At 54.3% G+C, this 18,102-nt stretch overlaps 9 protein-coding genes across 9 annotated transcripts; 6 read left to right on the top strand and 3 right to left on the bottom strand.

Moving 5' to 3' along the window:
- Window positions 1-64: 64 nt before the first annotated feature.
- On the top strand, window positions 65-3,334 carry AFUA_5G14290 (Zn(II)2Cys6 transcription factor). The gene is made up of 5 exons (XM_077804899.1): window positions 65-904; window positions 966-1,791; window positions 1,843-1,998; window positions 2,049-2,521; window positions 2,579-3,334. The coding sequence occupies exons 1-5, from the start codon at window positions 654-656 to the stop codon at window positions 3,183-3,185; spliced, it is 2,313 nt and encodes a 770-aa protein (XP_077661035.1). The 5' UTR covers window positions 65-653; the 3' UTR covers window positions 3,186-3,334.
- Window positions 3,335-3,927: 593 nt separating this feature from the next.
- Window positions 3,928-5,626, top strand: AFUA_5G14280 (uncharacterized protein; the record flags this gene model as incomplete). Its single annotated transcript, XM_748136.2, has 1 exon — window positions 3,928-5,626. Exon 1 carries the CDS (start codon window positions 5,165-5,167, stop codon window positions 5,624-5,626), a length of 462 nt encoding a protein of 153 aa, XP_753229.1. The 5' UTR covers window positions 3,928-5,164.
- Window positions 5,627-6,001: 375 nt separating this feature from the next.
- Window positions 6,002-8,274, top strand: AFUA_5G14270 (acyl--CoA ligase; the record flags this gene model as incomplete). The annotated part of the gene is made up of 4 exons (XM_748137.3): window positions 6,002-6,574; window positions 6,620-6,757; window positions 6,805-7,664; window positions 7,719-8,274. Exons 1-4 carry the CDS (start codon window positions 6,527-6,529, stop codon window positions 8,272-8,274), a joined length of 1,602 nt encoding a protein of 533 aa, XP_753230.2. The 5' UTR covers window positions 6,002-6,526.
- A 30-nt stretch (window positions 8,275-8,304) lies between these two features.
- Window positions 8,305-8,763, bottom strand: AFUA_5G14260 (cytochrome b5-like heme/steroid binding domain-containing protein; the record flags this gene model as incomplete). The annotated part of the gene is made up of 2 exons (XM_748138.1): window positions 8,305-8,462; window positions 8,508-8,763. 2 exons carry the CDS (start codon window positions 8,761-8,763, stop codon window positions 8,305-8,307), a joined length of 414 nt encoding a protein of 137 aa, XP_753231.1.
- A 74-nt stretch (window positions 8,764-8,837) lies between these two features.
- Window positions 8,838-9,791, bottom strand: AFUA_5G14250 (alpha-ketoglutarate-dependent dioxygenase AlkB family protein; the record flags this gene model as incomplete). Its single annotated transcript, XM_748139.1, has 1 exon — window positions 8,838-9,791. One exon carries the CDS (start codon window positions 9,789-9,791, stop codon window positions 8,838-8,840), a length of 954 nt encoding a protein of 317 aa, XP_753232.1.
- Window positions 9,792-10,178: 387 nt separating this feature from the next.
- AFUA_5G14240 (DJ-1/PfpI family protein) lies at window positions 10,179-10,859 on the bottom strand (the record flags this gene model as incomplete). Its single annotated transcript, XM_748140.1, has 1 exon — window positions 10,179-10,859. One exon carries the CDS (start codon window positions 10,857-10,859, stop codon window positions 10,179-10,181), a length of 681 nt encoding a protein of 226 aa, XP_753233.1.
- Window positions 10,860-13,892: 3,033 nt separating this feature from the next.
- AFUA_5G14230 (Zn(II)2Cys6 transcription factor domain-containing protein) lies at window positions 13,893-15,588 on the top strand (the record flags this gene model as incomplete). The annotated part of the gene is made up of 3 exons (XM_748141.1): window positions 13,893-13,959; window positions 14,017-14,858; window positions 14,902-15,588. The coding sequence occupies 3 exons, from the start codon at window positions 13,893-13,895 to the stop codon at window positions 15,586-15,588; spliced, it is 1,596 nt and encodes a 531-aa protein (XP_753234.1).
- A 924-nt stretch (window positions 15,589-16,512) lies between these two features.
- AFUA_5G14220 (uncharacterized protein) lies at window positions 16,513-17,389 on the top strand (the record flags this gene model as incomplete). Its single annotated transcript, XM_748142.2, has 4 exons — window positions 16,513-16,545; window positions 16,642-16,782; window positions 16,852-16,971; window positions 17,060-17,389. The coding sequence occupies 4 exons, from the start codon at window positions 16,513-16,515 to the stop codon at window positions 17,387-17,389; spliced, it is 624 nt and encodes a 207-aa protein (XP_753235.2).
- Window positions 17,390-17,691: 302 nt separating this feature from the next.
- Window positions 17,692-17,954, top strand: grg1 (putative glucose repressible protein Grg1; the record flags this gene model as incomplete). Its single annotated transcript, XM_748143.1, has 2 exons — window positions 17,692-17,813; window positions 17,867-17,954. 2 exons carry the CDS (start codon window positions 17,692-17,694, stop codon window positions 17,952-17,954), a joined length of 210 nt encoding a protein of 69 aa, XP_753236.1.
- Window positions 17,955-18,102: the final 148 nt, after the last annotated feature.

Genomic DNA, 18,102 nt, shown 5'->3' with positions numbered 1-18,102 from the left:
TAGTATCGACTGTCGTTATGCAGCACTGCAGCCAGTCATGGGGCGCCAGTGCCAAAGAGAATGGCTCTGGATGATTCTTACAATCCCCCTGGTCGACAGGGATTCTGTCTTCTTGGATTGAGTGCCGCGTCCGCTCGAAAAGGTGTTCACACATTTCCTTGAAACGGCATAGTCTGCAGACTGCGTTCTTCTTTACAAAATGACCACTTTTACTGCTTCTGGCTTTTCCCCCTTCACATGGATTGGAGTCCTCCTCTGCTCCACGGAGGAGAGTAGGAGGGGTATCGCTCAATGTTCCGCTGATTATTCCTCTTTCAGGGCTTGCGAAGCGAGACCCCTGCATTGTTACTGATATCCACCCAGCCGGACCGGCGCGGCCGTGCGGAATATATACCGATCACCATCTTCTGAATGGCGATCATGGTCTTATCACCCGTGCTGACAGAGGATTCGAGACGAGCAGCCGCCTTGATTTCTTGTTTGCTGAGTCTTCTCGTATCTCTGGTGGCTTTCCCCCGCCAGGCCAATTTATACCGTGGTTCCCTGTGCATATCATTTTGACTCTTACGCCCCGTCTACTACCATCTTGTTTCTTCCCCCTTTCTGCCTTGCATTTGAAGTCGTCCTGTCCGTATTGGTTTCTGTACTGCATAATGGGTCCACAGGACCAGACAGGAGCGAAACGGATCAGGGGGAAGCCCGTTCCCAGTCAGCCAGGATCTCATGGCCCGACAGTCATGAACGTGCCGCCGCCATCAACAGGGTCCAGGGAGGCCTGCGATGAGTGCCGGATCCGCAAGGTCCGTTGCAACAAGGAATATCCCAAGTGCTCCAGCTGCCGCAAATCCAACCTCGCCTGTGGCTTCTCGAACAAGGGGAAGCGAGTCAATCATACCAAGAAACTGTCCGTCTTCTGTGTTCTTCTAGTTGATCTGGATGATTCTAATCTCCCTGTGCCTGGATAGGGTGAACGATGTCGAAATCCTCGGAAACCGTCTCGGGAAGATTGAAGAGGCGCTCATTCGCTGTTTGTCGGCCGTCGAGCGTTCGCAGACTCCGTCAAACGCGACGGCACGGCAAAGCTCGGTTATCCCGTCTGACGACAGCAGCCATCCCGACCCCAATGATAGTGCGCCTACGGACGGAAACACGCTCACAGATGCGTCGTTAGAAACGAATGCCGAAGCATGCAATGACCCTACCTTCCCTGGATCAACCCCGATTGCTTCTTTTTATACCGAAGCCCAGGCGGCGTGCGATAGACTGAGATCGGTAGTACCGTTCGCGAGTCCAGACAGCCAGCACAGTCCGGCTTCGCCGGATTTCATACCAGACCGGACTGGTTCATTACAGTCACGGCTTCAAGAAGTCGGCGAACTGTTTGAGAAATTCGCCCGAGAAAGCCCGGTCATGTCGATACCCGAGTCCGATGGCCTGCTGCCTTCATTACCACCACGAGCGCTGGTGGAGACCTGTCTAGAAACATACTTTGCCTGCTTGAGTCCCTTTCTGCCCCTCTACAGCCGGCAGAGTGTCATGGCGGCCATTGACGAGCAATACGGACCCCGAGTCAATAGTCCCGACCCTGCCTGGGTGATCTCGTTCAACAATATTCTTCTGCAGACCCTGGATGCCAGATATAGTGCAGCGACACGAGCGGGTTCCATCACTCACAACCTCCTGGAAGAGGAGCTCATCAAAAGTTTGTTGTTAAACTATCGACGAGGGTACAACAATTTCGAGAGACTTTTGAGACCACAGTTGGCGAACGTGCAAGCCCTGTTAAGCATGGTAGGCCGTCCCTTCTTCATGCATGGTATATTCACTGTCTTACCGGCTCAGGCTTTGATCGCCTTAAAGTACTTTTCTCTCGCGACCTTCGAGACAGTCTTCGCACAGGCGTGCCAGCTAGCCAAATCCATTGGTCTCCATCAAAGCAGTCCGGACTCGGAGAACGCAGAACAGAAAGATCTGTGGTGGTCATTGTTCATCATCGATGTGAGTCTACCAATTGTTTGTGTCACTTTCCCCTGCTCACGACGGAATAGAAGCACGCATCTTTCCTGGCCGGCAAGCCTTGCCTGCTTCCGTCGTATGACTGCGGGCTGCCGTTCCCAGTGGCCAAGTCGGAGCATCTCCCACGGGATCAACGTTCGGCACACATCTCTCTGGCCCGGATCCAAGAAGACGTCTACCAACGTCTCTACTCGGCGCAAACCGCTCACAAGGGCCGCGAGTACATCAGTCGTCAAACTCAGCAGATCAACCGAACATTGGATGACTGGGAAATCCAGCACAAACACATCCTCTCTCCTGCAAGCACCATGACGGCCCAGGAAGCCTTCTGCCTCACCGAGCTGCGCTACACACTGTGTACACTCCGGGTCCTGGCTCAAAGGTTGGAACATACAGCCAACAACCGCCGCTCACGCGTAGAATATGCGCGGGCGGGCCTTCGCCTCTTGCGGGAGACATGTGATACCCATGGCGATAGCGTCGTTGAACTTGCCCTGTACCAAAGGTATGCTTGTCTGTTTGGTTGCAGGAACAGTGGACATCTTGATCTGACTAGTCCCAGTATCTGCCTGAGTTATTACATGACGTTGTTCCTCGAACTCTTCATTGCGATCATGAAAGAGTACCAGCAAGACCATCGCGCCGATGCCGAGCTGCTTTCGTCCTTCGCAGCCCACATGAACTTCTTCTCCGCCAAATCCTCCCCTACATCTCAAGCGTCCAAAGCCGCCTACATGACTAGTCTCTGTACCGACATTGCTCTCGCCATCCAGATGCTCGACGATGGCTTCCCGCAACAAACAGCCCTGTCGAGGCCAAATTCTGTCCCGGACTCTCCAGGTCTCACGACCACCTCTACTGCGTCGACCTTTGGACCTGAGATACTCGAGAGCTCGTCATGGCCGGCGGGCATCCCCACCTCATATATAGGAGATCCCTCCTGGGAATTATCCTCCTTTGCCACTGACGGAAACCTTAACATGAAGATGCACGAAACGCAGGCCAAGTCTTACGAGCAGTATGGACTTTCCGCTGAAAGTACCCCCACTGCAGGATTTGCCTACAGATCAGACCTGGCGGGGATGGGCTCGATGGAGTTTGATGCAATGCTTGATACGTTTGCTTCATATGATCACGTAGGCGCACTTCTGCATAGCGACCGAATTTAGGTGTTTGGGTTAGAGGAGGCGTTTGCTACTTGACATTTACGGGTCCTGATATTGCAACAGCGCACGTTACTGGCTTTGATTCACATCTGATGTTCACGTACCGTCTGACAAGCGCAATAGAGTTCCACACAAGAATGCAATTCTTTGTCAAAGATCCCCTCTGAGAAGGTAGCAACTCAGCGGCGCATCGTTAGCCCTGTCTACTATCCACCCTTTCAGTTTCAGCAACCTCGTCATCTTGACTGTATGGCACTAGTAAGATTGCCCAACGCTTGATAAAGCTTATAGACTCAATCACCGGTGCCACGCCCATCTTCACATGGCCCAGGCCTTGATAATGCAGCCACGTGGCATGCAGGAGAATCCAGGCAAATCCCGTACCCATCATCCATTGGAGTAGATTTCTTCTGTCGAGCTGACTCGTTGCACGGCTCTACCACCTTCGGCTGAACGGATTGATAGTCTTTCGGCCTGCAGCAGCATGTCGCCATTGCCGAGGGACTGCTGCAGGTTTGTTGCTGATTATTCCGTAGAGGGAAGGCCGTTGGATAATGTAAGGGTACATTCTGCGCGCTAGTCTCTGGTCAAACCGAGGTAAGTCATGGCCTCATAACAAAGAGAGATGACTCTTACACGTCCTACTTAAAGGGCCCATTAGGGTTCTGAGAACTAATCTGGAGCAAAGCCATAGGAACCATTTCAGGAGGCTTCTAGCTTGGTCTGAAGGTTGTGCTCGGCCTAGGTCCATACGGGTAACCTGCCCTCGTAGGGTATCGAAAACTAGGCATAACTTTTCCGACCCCTGTTATGACTGGTATAAAAAAGCCTAACTTCCCTGGAGTACTGCTATGGAGTACAGATAAGAATGCTAGCAATCTTCTTCCACTGTAACACTGGAATGGCTTCGATTACGTATCATTATCAAAATCGGAAGCGCCCACCACGGAACCGAGGACTGCAGACCAATCACCCCAGATATTCTCAAGCCATGGCGTGAAACTGTGATACAAGTGGCAGCAAAGTGGCTTCTCTGTAATCGATTCCAGAACAAGTGCCCTATGCGATAGCCAAACTCAGGAGCGCCTTCAAAGGGACGCTGCAATCCACCAGAACCCAAGTCACAGACTCTCATCATCGGATTTCCTTGTGTAAGCGCCACCACACCGGGGCTCCTGCTGCATTGACCGTTCGCGGCGTCAGTTTCGGCACTCTCTCGAACCAGGCGTGGTTGGCACTGCTTGAACTTGTCGTTTGTGATGAAAGCTGACAGGCAATGACGAGCTCGCACAACTCGTGCTCGTGTGGTTCGATTGCGTTCGGGGCTAGACACACGCAGTCCACTCTTTGTACCCACATCGGCTCCGTTGCAGACGTCCCGTATGCTTAACCAGACGAAATGCGCCGAGCGCGGCAGCCTGCAGACGGACTTGGCGGGCGCCGGGGCTTTGATAAGGAAGTTCCTCCTGACGAAGATCCATCCCGCTTGGTATCTTGGACAGCGACGCACACCGGTGCTGCGAGTCATTGGGACCTTCTCGGTTCATCGAGGAATTGGAACTGCGTGTGAATGCACACTTTGAACTGCGGCGCTGTGATCTGATGGTCGGATGGTTTAATGCACTGCTCTGCCGCTGGTTGGTGCTCCCAGATGGCCAGGCTTCGATTCCGTGTGGTCTTTTCTAGAGTGCGAGAATGGTATTAGCCCTAGAATGTATAAGGACTCTCCCTTTTGTACATTTGCTTCCCGGTCGATCGTCCTACATCCATCTGAAGTCGTGGCTCGAGCGCCGGTGAGACTTACTTTCGAATATGGGTATCACGACCTTGACTGGCTCGTTGGTATCATGTTCTTTTGATCTCCGTCTGGGTGTCGGTGTTAATTTTATGCACCTTTCGTTAGGAGCTCTTCGCCTTGAGCAAGTCCGACACCTGTTTCGATAGGATGTGGCCAGCTTCTACGTAATGTCAGTCAGGTGAAGATGTCTGGCCTTGATCCAAACTGGTATCCTGCAACCATCACAGGATTTGGCGGTGCCTTTGCCCTTGTACAACAGGTCCCCTCGGCAGGATTCGGTGCCATCCTCTTCATGCGTGTCCGGTTGGTGGTGCTCTCGCGCCAGGATCCGATAAAGTGGGTTCTGCTTGTTCTTCCATTCTACCATGCTCTTACCGCTGAAATCCTGGCCTTGTTCATGGTCCTCGGTGGTGGACACGGCGTTCCAAGCTCGACGACCGAGGTGCCGGCAGACCCCTGCGGTATTACCCATGGTGTCTTTGCTGGTGTCACAGCGCTGACTTGTTGTGTCTTACTACTAACGCAGGGATGTCAACTTCCTCGGTTGCTCCAGCGGTCGCTAATTGACACAGCCTGGCCAAGGAAGACCGCCGCCTCGGATTCTGGCACTCCCATGGCCCTCTTCCCAGCTTGCTACCAAGGTTAAATATCCTTAGACAACGGTCCAGATTTGTTCTACTACAGCACATTCGAACGCCACACATTGGATATCTATTCCAACAACGCAGGTCGTATCCATCTGCCACGGTGCAAACCATATCTCAAATGCCATCGGCCATTCACCACCAAGTACATGACCTAGCACACCGACGTCGCCTCCGCTAAGACAGTAGACAGATACCCCGATCTGAATCAAGGCTGTTGGGGTTTAGCCATCGGTGTTGGCAAGTCTCTCTTCCCCATAGGGGTATGTGGATTAACGATCGAGGCTGCTGGACCGTCAGCTACCACATCATGTATAGTCTCGGCAACCGAGTTACCAAGCACTCTCCTACCCGCGGGTACAGCATGGTCCTCAGGGCTGCGATGACGGTGCGGCTTGCGTCGTGGCTGGGTCTTGTCTCTACCATGCAGTGCATTCCCGGCGCTGTGGTTGGTGTTGCGCTGGTGAATATGGACCTGTAGAATTAATTAGAAGCAACTGGCGAGACTGTCCCTTGGCTGCTATCTGACGCTGCCGTGTGCAGTCTCATTAGTGGAGTTATCATGGGGACGGTGCTCTAGCTACCTAGTGGTCCTATTTGTATGCATAATAATCCGCTTTGGGTTCCTCCGTATAAAATACAAACAAGCTTACTGCATTGGAACAATATGCATGAGCACAAACTGCATGCCGCGCATAACCCTGTTGATCAAGCATTTATTTCGCTGCAGTCGAGGGCTCAACGGAGCGGGGTAACAACCGTGCGCCGATTAACACAGATCGATCTGAATAACTTCATCTCCAAACACCCCCCCCCCAATCGTCGCTAAACTCCTCGATCCCACTGTCATCACGCCAAGATGATCTTCGAACCGTCGGAACGCGTCCTCCTCCCTTCTGTGGATGTCATCTCGTACATTTTTCGACAATACATATGATGCCAACCGACCGGTAGACGACCTCATCCATGCGGAAGCAGAATACTGACGCTGACAGATCTACGTTGATGTCAACAATCCCTCCCGATCGATCAGCTGTGCGCAGGCTCGGAAGATCGTCCGCCAGTTGGTTGCCGGCCTACGCGCCTGGGGTGTCAAAGCTGGCGATTGCGTTGCGATTCACTCGTTCAACGATGTACCACCCCCGTCCCCGATATCCCTTGCAAGGCTAATGCATAATAGATCTACTATTGCATGCTGGTGCTGGCCATCGTGGGCGCAGGCGGGATCTACACCGGGACCAATCCGTCCTACACGACGAGGGAGCTGGTGCATCATTTCAAGGCGGCCGACGCAAAGTTCGTGGTCTCCGAGCCGGAGATTGTGACGTCTATTCTTGCAGCCGTCAAGGAGCGAGGCATCCCCGAAGGAAACCTGCTCATCTTCAATGTCCTGGGACAGGAAGTACCCGCCGGTCGACGATCATGGACGGATCTCTTCAGCCACGGCGAAGAGGACTGGGTAGCATTCCACGACCTGCAACGAGCCAAGGAAACCACCGCCGCTCGACTATTCAGCAGCGGGACGACCGGCCTCCCCAAAGCCGTGACCCTCACGCATCACAACCTCATCGCGCAGCACGAGCTGGTCTTCGAGGCGCATCCCCGCCCATACCAGGTTTCCCGCATCACCGCGATGCCCGTCTTCCACGTCGCCGCCGCGGTCTTTGCACACGTCGGCGCCATCAAAGCCGGGCACACCACCTACATGATGCGCCGCTTCGACCTCGAGCCGTACCTGGTGTGCAACGAGAAATACCAGGCCACCGACCTGACCATCGTTCCGCCCATGGCCATCGCCATCCTGACGTCTCCACTCGCCCGCACCCGGCCGTTCTTGCACTCCATCAAGAACGTCATCTGCGGTGCCGCCCCGCTAGATAAAGAAGTGCAGACGCGGTTCCGCACGCTCCTCCAAGACGGCACGCCGTTTACCCAGGTCTGGGGAATGACGGAAACCTCGTCGATCGCGACGATGTTCACGTACCCGGAGGACGACGACACGGGGTCCGTGGGCCGGCTAATCCCGAATCTCGAAGCCAAGTACATCCCCCCCCGCCTTCTACCCTCATGCGCCACAGGCAACTAACGCTGCAGACTAATCGACGAAAACGGAGACAACATCTCCGCATTTGACGTCCGCGGCGAGCTGTGCGTGCGTGGCCCCACTATTACCCCGGGGTACTTCCGCAACGACTCCGCCAACGCCGAGTCCTTTGACGCAGAGGGCTGGTTCAAAACGGGCGATATCGCGTACTGCGAGGGGCGCACGCGCAAGTGGTACATTGTCGACCGGAGGAAGGAGCTCATCAAGGTGCGTGGGTTCCAGGTTGCGCCGGCGGAGCTCGAGGCTGTTCTGCTTGGTCATCCGCTGATTGTCGATGCGGCGGTGATTGGAGTGGTGTTTCCTGGGACAGACACGGAGTATCCTCGGGCGTACGTGGTCAGACAGCCTGGTCGCGAAGGCGAGATTCTGACGGAGGAGGATGTGAGGAAGTATCTGGGAGAACGGCTGGCGAGGTACAAGGCGCTGGTTGGGGGGGTCAAGTTTGTGGATGCTATCGCGAAGAGTGCTAGTGGGAAGATTCTGAAGCGAGTGCTGCGGGAGAACAGTAAGAAAGATATCGAGGCTGGATTGAGACCGAAGTTGTAGACGGTGTTTTAGATACAGATGACATCGAGATCATGAGCGGAAGAATCTACTAAGGAATCCCTTCTGCGGCTCCGGTCCCTCGAACAACACTCCGACCTGCAAGCGCTCTCGGTATCGGGTGAGGATGGATGTATCATGATACTCGAGGAATTTCTCCGTTGCGTCTTTGCCAGCGAGCTTCCGCAGGACTGTCTCGTCAGACTGCTTTCTTGGTCTCTCAGTAGATGACTCACTCCTCGCGCCACCGGGGTGCTCTGCCTGAAATTGGGTGACATCGTAGACTTCCTTCTCGATTACGATCCAGAGGTCCTTTGCGATGTTATGCCGCGAGACCTCCTGCAGCGAATAGACAGGACGCGAAGAAGCCATGCTGACTGCTCTGTCATCGCCAGGAAGGTCCCGACATAAATCCTCCGTCAGCCTGAGCGGGGCATTCATGCTGACCCTCGTATCCTTGCCTCGTGGAACTGCCCAGACACAGCTGACCATGCAGTTGCACCATCTGGTTGGCCCTTGCACACATCCCTGGCTGGCATGCAGCAACTGCTACAGCGTATCCAAGATTAGAAGAGTTCGACCATCCTCCCCTCCTCCTCCCTCCATCTGTGGGCTTTTCCCTCCCCCACGTTATACCTATAATAATTCTCCGTCCCCGCAGGCACCACCGCCCTCCGAAACGTAATATTGATCCTCCCCTGGCGCGCCTCGCCCCTGCTACCCCTCCTCTTCGGGATCGAATGCAACCAATTCGACTGCGTCTCGCCCCGCATGATCACCATATCCCCGTCCGCGAGGGCCAGCTTGACCGGCGCCGCCGCAACACCCTCCGCAGTCTTGTGCTTCATGAGGAAATCGCGCTTCGCGCCGAGCGACAACGACGCAATGCATGGATTTGGGCCGAGGAACCGCTCGTCGTCGGAGTGGTAGGCAATACTGTCGTCCCCTGAGGCGTAGTAGTTCACCAGGCAGAAGTTGTAGACGGCGCCGTGGGTAGCGGCCTCGATGCGCTGGCGCAGGGCGTCGAGGCAGGGGGGAATGGGGCGGGGGTGGGATTTGTATTTGTTGGGCGGGACGGGCCTGTGGGATTCGCTGTCGACTAGACAAGAGGTAGAGCCAGAGTCACCGGGCGAATGGGTGAAGAGGGAGGTATCGTCGACGCCAAAGACGGTGGTGAAGCGCGGGGTGGTGATCTGGGTGGTGGTCGGGCCGCGGCGGATGGTGTACTGGACACGGTAGAAAGGGAGTTCGCGGCGGAGGAAGTGGAAGAGCTCGCGGGCGGTGGCTGACGGGATAAAGGGTTGGTAGTAGAGGAGATCCAGGTGCGGCTGGTTGGTAATGCTGCGAGGGGGGGTGGCTGGGAGATCCAGCAGCGTGTTGGCGATGGAGGGGGGAAGATCCGCGATGGGGAAGGGATAGCTGGGATGATGGGAGTAGGGCGGTGGAGGAGTGTCCTCCACACGCGGCTTGCCCGGTTTGCGGATGGGTTTGTAGAATGATTCGAGGGTCCGGTTAGCCATTGTCCATCGTCGTCTGGCGGATGAGTGATGGAGTGATCAAGAAGCGATCAGATCGAGGGATGATGTCACGTTGAGACGGATCAAATATGTAACCCTAATTTGCCCTGGAATGACCAGTCAGGATCAATAGTCCAACTCCAAGCATATCCATCTTGTCGCAGAAGAATACATTTGAGAGAACACCTAGTTGACACAAGTCTTTATCTCGACGGTCGCGAAAGTCGCAGAAGCGTCACATATGCCAATGACTCAGCCTCGAGCCTGAGTGTGAAACCTCTCGCCGTTAATGCGGCGGTAGATGGTAGAGACCGCATTATCCACTGCGTTGCCTGCGGAACGACATTCGTCTGAGTATCTACTCTAGGGTCGCAAGCCAGCCATGTAGCCTCAGAGAGCAGCAGTAGCAAACGGATCCCTGGTCCCGTCCTCCTCCCTATCCCAAACATACTCGATCTCTTGAGCTATCCCACTAGCCAGATCCTCCCCATATGTCTCCCTGACAAAAGCCAACATCATATCGATCCCCGCGCTCACTCCAGAAGAGGTCCACACATTCCCATCAGCCACCCACCTGGCGTCTCTGACCCAGCGCACCTCCCCTCTCAGCGCCGTTGTCTGCCCCCAAAGCATCTTGTTGGTCGTCGCGCGTCGCCCATCTAGCACGCCTGCCCGGGCTAACACACCCGCGCCGTTACACACGGACATGATGTACTTCACCGGCGGGGCGATTCCCCGCACGAACTCGATGACGGGATCGATGGCGTGGGGGTAGCGGGTTCCCGCGCCGCCGGGCACGACGAGCACGTCTATATTGCCCTTGACGCCATCCGGGGCGCGTGCGTCTTGTAAATAGTCGGCGAAAGTACCTGTTGGAAGTACTTCCTGGGCGCAGATGGAGCCTGCCCGACGTGCGGCTGGGTCCGGGGATTGAGTTGAGACGGGAGTGAGGCTTGACGCGAGCAGCGAGAGATAAATCTGCTTTCTCTCAGAGAGGACGTTGAGGACTTCCAGGGGGCCAAAGACGTCGAGGGCTTCAAAGCCAGGGAAGAGGAGCATAGCGAAATGCATGTTGGGTGGGTTGTGATGAAGGAGGCAATTCTCCGGCTTTACTGGTAAACTGCTTCCTGCTTAGGGTCGCTGCGGGAGTGCGAGCGTTTAATATATCTCTCTTGTAATTGCAGTATTGTCTCTGTGAGGCATGGCAGTCTTGGGAGCTTGGCTTTGTCTTTGTTGGTTCCTCGCCGGAGATTATACATTTACAGCCGTCGCGGCGGAGTGAGTCATACTCATGAAACCGTCACTCAGGTTTAGGACTGAGGGAAATGGCAGAAGACAACTTTGTAATCCTCTTATATATCGTCAACGATGGGCTGCTACGTTCTGTTCAGCAGATACCTAGGCAATCTAGCCCCAGATACAACCTTTAACACACATTTCAAAAGGTCCACACATCATCGGCCTGATAGTCCGTTCATTCTACATTCCCCTGAATCAGATGACGCCAAGAACTCTAGGAGAAGGAGATGTGATTCAGGAGTGCCATGTTGTGGGAATGATGAAGGATTTGTCTCTGGCACACGGACGACGATTAAAACAATGAGAGTCCATCGATTCGACTCATTCATCCTGATCAAGCTAGACCTATGCTGGCCGTTGGAAGGATGGGATTTTAGTTATCTATCGACCAGCCTGTCTGATATGGATGTTCGCATCTGAAGAAGTCCTCCGATCAGCTACTGCCGAGGCTCTGAGGATACTTGTCAAATATCGCGTAGGGTGCGATGTGAAAAGGCCAAAAACCGCATCTGACGGCTGAGCTCTTCCCCGTCCTTCTGGCCTCAGGCTCATGATCTCTATTACATACAAGCTCACATATCAGTTTGGATTCATGTATGTCGCCTCGTGAAGTTGACAAAATGAACGGAGTCGCACTGTCGAGAAGACTGTATCTGGATTCAAGGAACTGGGAGCTTCAGCATAATACCACTAAGGAAAACGAGGCCAGCTTAGGCCTGATGATGCGGCCTGGGTTCAATCTCTGCTCAAAGCTTCGTTGCTGCTGCAGATGAACTAAGACCACTTGGGGTTTTCGCATTTGCCGGCCAAGTGTCAAGGTCATTGTACTAGCAAACAGCTACTTAACTACCAGCTACAAGCACCCCGATGGCGTCCCGGAGTTGAGGCTGCAAGCACGGAGAGTAAGACAAAGATCAAGACGGTAATGACACCAAGTCGTTGTCTGGAGTCATCCAATGCCTGGATGATCCAAAGCGGAGCAACGAACATCACGATCCCAGCCACGAAGACACGCAGTCTCTTCCATAACAGCGCTCACCTAACGTTCTCGCCAATCTCGGCTCTCGTAGGCGGAGATATACCTGAGGAGCCCTGCACAGTACTACCTTGAGAAATTGGCGTGGTAACCGGGGCATTTCGGAGGATAGGGCCAGTCTATGCTTTCAGCTGTCAATGTGGGCTCTATCTCGGACGAACGCTCCGTCTAACTCGTGTTAATATACAACAGTAGCATAAAAGCAAGGAAAGGAACGGTCACAAGTGGCAAGGCCCTTTGTTCGTTCGAATGCCACACCTTCTCCATGGGCTCATACCCGGGACTAAAAAGATTTTGAGGCTGGAAGGGTACTTGGACTGCGCCCACCTCCTACTGGGGAAAGGTCGTCCGCATCGAACGGGCAACCGGTAAGAAAATCATCAGAGCAATGCAATTTGACTCCTCGTGGCGACTCTGATCTCGATCCAGTCGTGAAAAGAGACAACCGTCTGGAGAACTGGCAATTCACAACAGGAACGCGAAGAACCCGAAACGCCCGCGCCCACTTGGGCCCAGACACTGTTCGAGGCGATCGGCTGGTTTGCACGCAACGTGGAATTCAATTTCGATATGGGCGGCGGTCCAAGGCGAGGACATAACTTCGCCATGGGGAACGCTCATCGCGGTCCACTAGGTCAGTCTGCACATGCATTGAGAAGAAAGTTACTGGTGTTAATGACCTGCTAGATCCGCTTTCTTCCGTCGATGTGATGAAATCTTTAGGTCTGGATTCTAGCAGCGAAGGCCGGTTAAGATATGCTGCCCGTCATGGTATCGGGGGAGAACCTTTCTCTGCCGCCTGGGGAGACGCAATCCGCAGAGATGTTAGCGACCGCTATGGATAAGACGCGACGATGCAGTGAGTTCTCAGTGGCAGGAAGGACAAGATTGAATTTAACCTGATTCATAATTTCATATACGGTGCATACAGTAAATGTCAGCTCGTGGAGGATGAATGGCTTTAGCACCTTTAACAACGCTACGGTTTGCTCTACGGGACTTTTACCTCCAAAACCCCGACTAAATTCTCTCCCTGTCACAGCTGCCTACGCTAGGGCTGGTGTCATAACAAAAAGGAGGTACTGGAGTATAGAATATGGGATCTTAGCCTAATCTTGAAAGTGCCTCAGTATAGCCGGAGCTTATACTCTGTAGACCATACACTGTTATCCCAGGCCTTTATTATCGAAATACTATACTCCTTCTAGTAATCGATTCACAGTCCGCAAGTCTATGCTCCAGTTCTTAAACGTAGCAAATGCCCCCAGTGCGATCTTTGATTGAAAGCTGAGCGATGTCGGCTCAGTGGATTCTCTTCTATCCACTTGCTCTTGTTGTAAGCGCATGAAGGACAGCCGGGCGACAATAGATAAGCACTAAGTCAGGAAACGAAAACACAGGGAACTGACGGGACTTGGGACTCGCACGCAACTTCTAATAGCTCCCCTGATATAGGCCAGGAAGATAGCCAAGGTTACATCGATGGCACCGACTTCATCAATGCTAGACCCCGCGCTTACCACACAGGGGATGGCTTCGGATCCTTCGTAAATCTCACCTGTTCATTGTCGGTCCTTCTTACTAATCCTTTGTCTGTCTTCTTACCAAGGCTACAGACATAGAAGGATCGAGAAGATAAAAAAAAAAAAAAAACAGGATATGTCGGTTCTCTGGCTTACTCTCTGACCCGAGTCTATTCACTTTAACCTGGCACTCCGCGGCGTCTTTGTTCTTCCTTGTCTCCTGTCTCCTGATGCCGCCCTTCGACCATGCCGGCGTCCGAATCATCCAACGAGGCTCACCAGTGCGACTCCTGCTTCAAAACATACCAACGACGTTTGTGCTATGCCGTTTGTTGAGTCTCCATCTTCTTGCATCTGAGCTGATGTCTAGACCGATGGACCCCAGGTGACCTCCTCTTGCGCCATCGACGCCGATGTCTGCGGGCGAACAAACCCAAGATACGCCGCAGAGCATGTAATGCCTGCGTGCTAGCGAAGACCAAATGCTGCTGCACCCAGCCGATCTGCTCGCGCTGTGCCAAACGGGGCATTCCTTGCGAATACGTGTCTACGGTCAACACAGCAACCACCATTGTCTCTGACTCTTCCGACTCCTCGCCCCCGTCGACCAGAGATCATCCCAGACCTGATGAAACCCGCGTGAGCACGACAGACTTCCCGTCGCTATGGAGCCCGCGAAGCATGCTGGGTGGTCCCAGTGCCGAAAGTTTCGACTCGTGGAGCTCCCCGAACGTCATCTGGACCGTGGATCCCCTCGATTTCCCCTCGTTGCCCTCGTCAGCAGGCTTAGTTGACGAAGTCACTGTGGACCCGGCACTGGCCATCCCGACCAGCCATCCGAGCCGCACATTTCCGAGGGCATCGGCTTCGTCGCAGCCGCTCAGTACGCCGAGGGAGATTTCCATGGTGCCGCCAGGTCCAGGGACCACCAATACATCCCTGACCGGTCTGGGCGGCAGTCCCGACGTGCCGGGGGTGCAGCCATCCAACTACATCCGTCTGCTGGCACAGTATCCGAGACTGTTGCTTCAGGACGATTTCTACTGTCCGTTTGTGCACCGCACCCTGTTCAGCGAGCAAGTCGCGGACATGACGATTCTGCCCCACACATCCATGGCCATTTGCTGCGGAAGTGCCTTGGGCGTCAAAGACGCCGCCGGATACGTCAAGCGAGCCATGGACGCGCAACGGCAAAGCTTGATCGAGTCATATGTAAGCACTTCCTTCGGGTGTTCGGGTCGTACTGACTGGCCAGCCCACCTACCAGTGCATGGAACAGTGGGACGCTTTGCACGCCATGCTCCTCTACGAGATCCTCGAGATGGGCATCGCGCCCGTCGACGAGTCCGAGAGTTGGAAACAGAAGCGCCGCACAAAAGGGCTGAAATCGCCCTTTCTCTCCAAGATGACCCAGTGCTTCTCGCGGTCGCACCTTGAGTTGCACGATACGGCCCTGCTGCCATTCCCCAACGGCCACAGCACCGCAAACAGCTCCTGGGTCACATGGGCCGTGGCCGAAACCGTCCGCCGCACGATATTCCTCGCCAACATTGTCCACTTCTTCAGCCACCGCGATCTCCACTCCCGGCGCCAATCGCCCTACTACGAGCCCCTCAACGATGAGCTCATTCTGAAGATGCCGCTGCCCTGCGATCAAGCGCTGTGGAGCGCTCGCACCGAAGACGAGTGGCGCAAAGCCACCCCCGCGTCTCCCGGCTCGCCAGGCATCACTGACGCTTTGTCAACTTTGGGCCCTGTTGGTGACCTCACGGGCCGGGGGCAGCTCCCGAATGGCCAATACCAGCAGCCCTCGCTCGAAATGCTTTTCTCCAAGTTCGCCATAGACGACCTCCGGGCGACTTGCGTGACGAATGCGGGTTTTGCCGACTCGGATGAGCTGCGGTCGCTTATCATTCTCTGTGCGCTGGAGCAATTCGCGTGAACCAGACGGGGTCAAACAGACGAGGTACTGGACTGTATGTAGCCTAACGATTCATGTGCCGCTTAACGGAGTCATGGACGTATGTTACTGAGTTTCCCGTTTCATCCGGCGCACGTAGACTGGTTGCATGAGCAGGAGAAGCAATGATGAGATGGGAGTTGCAACTTGATGTCATTGCCGTAACCTGAGTCAATAGCAAATCCCGACATGTTTCTCATAGCCATAGACTGTTCCATGTCTCCAGCCGACACACTGGTAAAGCTGGCTGTGTCTCAGCAGCTCGGTGCTTGTCTTTTCAATAGTCATCGATATGTAGCTGCTTCACGCGCGCCTTGACATGCTCGTCCGCCAGCGGCTTCGAGGCGGGTCTGGTTCGTCTCCGTCACTAGGGCATCCAGGGCACACCAGCACGCCTGGAGTCGAGCGTCCAAACAAGGCGGTTTAACCCTGATGCCTTTGCATATGGAAGGCAGAGTCGCGGAGGGCTGGCAGCGCTCATCGATGGAAAGGGCGTGCGGTGGCCGGTCCATCGTTCTCTGAGGGCTGGAGAGTCGGTGTCGGGCAGTCGATGGGTGTAGTGCTTGTGCTGTTTTCTTGACAAGGGAATCCTGATGATTTCATACAAGACATGACGACTGCAGATAGTCCAACCACCATCACTCCACCACACACCCCCTTCAGTTGGAATCATGCTTTTGGCATTGCACTGTTATGAGTTGAAACAGTGTCTGGACAGCAGAATCCCTTTGACAGGTACTTTTGTTGCCACCGGAGCTGGTGGTCGTTGACGTCCACGAACTCCGGTGACTTGAAGGCTCCAGACGACGGAGACACGCAACCGACAAGAACAATCGGAACCATTTGTCAGCTCTGTAACATTTGCTTTCCTCCGTAAGCCAGTTGTTGGTAAAAAATACGAAGGCCATGACTGTTGCGTCCGGGTCTGACTGTCCTTGGGTTCGTCCTTCAGATGGTCTTGACCAACCTGATGAGAGCTGCAACCATGACAGCCATCACAGACACCACATTTCGGCTATTCGGTCTCGGTAACAGGTAGACAGGCAATGTCCTCGTTGCCCAGAGTATCGTGCTCTCCGGCCTGACGTCGGCGCACAACAAAAGCACTCCTTCGTGAGACCCGGGGCCTCCTGGGCCACACGCCCAGCAATTGGACGAAGCATTTGCGCTGCTGCCGTACGTGGTTGCGCCCAGTGTTAGCCTACTGCGGGCCCTAGCGGATGAACTGACTCGTTCCATCTCCAGTACCTCCTCGCCAAGCCGAGCCATGACGCAACCGACGTCATCGTCGATCTTCCGGATCCAGATCTTGCGCCTCGTGGAGATCCCCATCCCCACCGGCACCGAGATCCTCTGGGCCCTGCAGTGAGTGCCCAATCGTCATCTTGGTCACCTTTGCGGCCAGATGTGGTTCGGCAGCTGGGATTTGCAACTCCAGCTTGACAGCGGCAAGTGCATCTCCGTCGATCTGGGGCCGGCCGCGAGCCATCGCGACACCTTCAGCATGAGCATCAGCAACACCGACAGCCAAGTCCAGCGGAATCCACTACGCAGCATCTGTCCGGGCCCTGCATGTGATTCTGGACACGACCCTGTTTACCCTAGCGCTACTGGTGAAAGATCCGATCTACCAGGGAAGGCAGTCCATGCCATGGTCGGAATGCCAGTGCAAGCCGAGGAGACAGGGGGACCGAGAGGCCAAGTTTGTGGTTTGGGTGGAGCGTGGTCTGGTGCATTTTGTGTTCCTACTACAGCACCTGTGGCTGGGACGCAGCATGTATGACTTAACTCCAAATCTAGGTACCATAAATTCTTATTGAGATGCGACTCAATACGTTTACCAGCCAATCTTGTTTTGCCAAGTTAATTCCAGAATGTTGCACATCCAATACTTGGCGCACGTCGATGACATCACGACATTTCGGCCTGGTATAGGTGACATCATCTTGCCGAACCTCTTATATAGAACCTCCTGTTCGGTCCTCTGTTCGATCCTCTCAACAAGCAACAATTAAACAGTCAAACAATCAATCTCTACTACTCAATTCGATTTAATCCATTCTACAATCCAAAACAACAACCACAATGGAGTCCATCAAGCAGGGTGTCAACTACGTCAGCGAGAGCGTGCAGCAGGCCGTGCACGGCACCTCCAAGGAAGCCAACAAGCAGGTCGCCAAGGACTCCGATGCTCCCATTGGCACTCGGTAAGTTCCTTATTGTTCTACAAGAACCTGCAGCAGTCTCTAATATTGTGCAGCGCCTCCGCCGCCAAGGATGCCCTCACCGACAAGGCCCACGAGTCCAAGCATGACGCCAAGGCCGAGGCTCACAAGCAGCAGATCTAATCTACCTCCAAACCAGTATGTTCTGTCCAGATAGTGTGATTAAATGATTGACCTGACTGATCTGACTGGTCTAGTTCTGCGAATGACACCTGACGAGCTCATGCTATGTATTTAATATGATTTGCCCTACCTAGAGATGGGCACTGGT

The sequence above is a fragment of the Aspergillus fumigatus genome, chromosome 5, assembly GCF_000002655.1.
Source record: "Aspergillus fumigatus Af293 chromosome 5, whole genome shotgun sequence".
Classification (NCBI taxonomy): Eukaryota; Fungi; Ascomycota; class Eurotiomycetes; order Eurotiales; family Aspergillaceae; genus Aspergillus; species Aspergillus fumigatus.
The sequence above is the reverse complement of the archived record's forward strand: the minus strand, read 5'-3'. Positions and strand labels throughout refer to the sequence as shown.

What these genes read in the sequence shown, in the direction of transcription:
- AFUA_5G14290 (XM_077804899.1), top strand. Translation starts at nt 654, where the DNA reads ATGGGTCCACAGGACCAGACAGGAGCGAAACGGATCAGGGGGAAGCCC. An exon ending in GTCAATCATACCAAGAAACT is followed by an intron (nt 905 to 965) that starts GTCCGTCTTCTG and finishes GTGCCTGGATAG; the next exon opens with GGTGAACGATGTCGAAATCC. An exon ending in GGTCATTGTTCATCATCGAT is followed by an intron (nt 1,999 to 2,048) that starts GTGAGTCTACCA and finishes ACGACGGAATAG; the next exon opens with AAGCACGCATCTTTCCTGGC.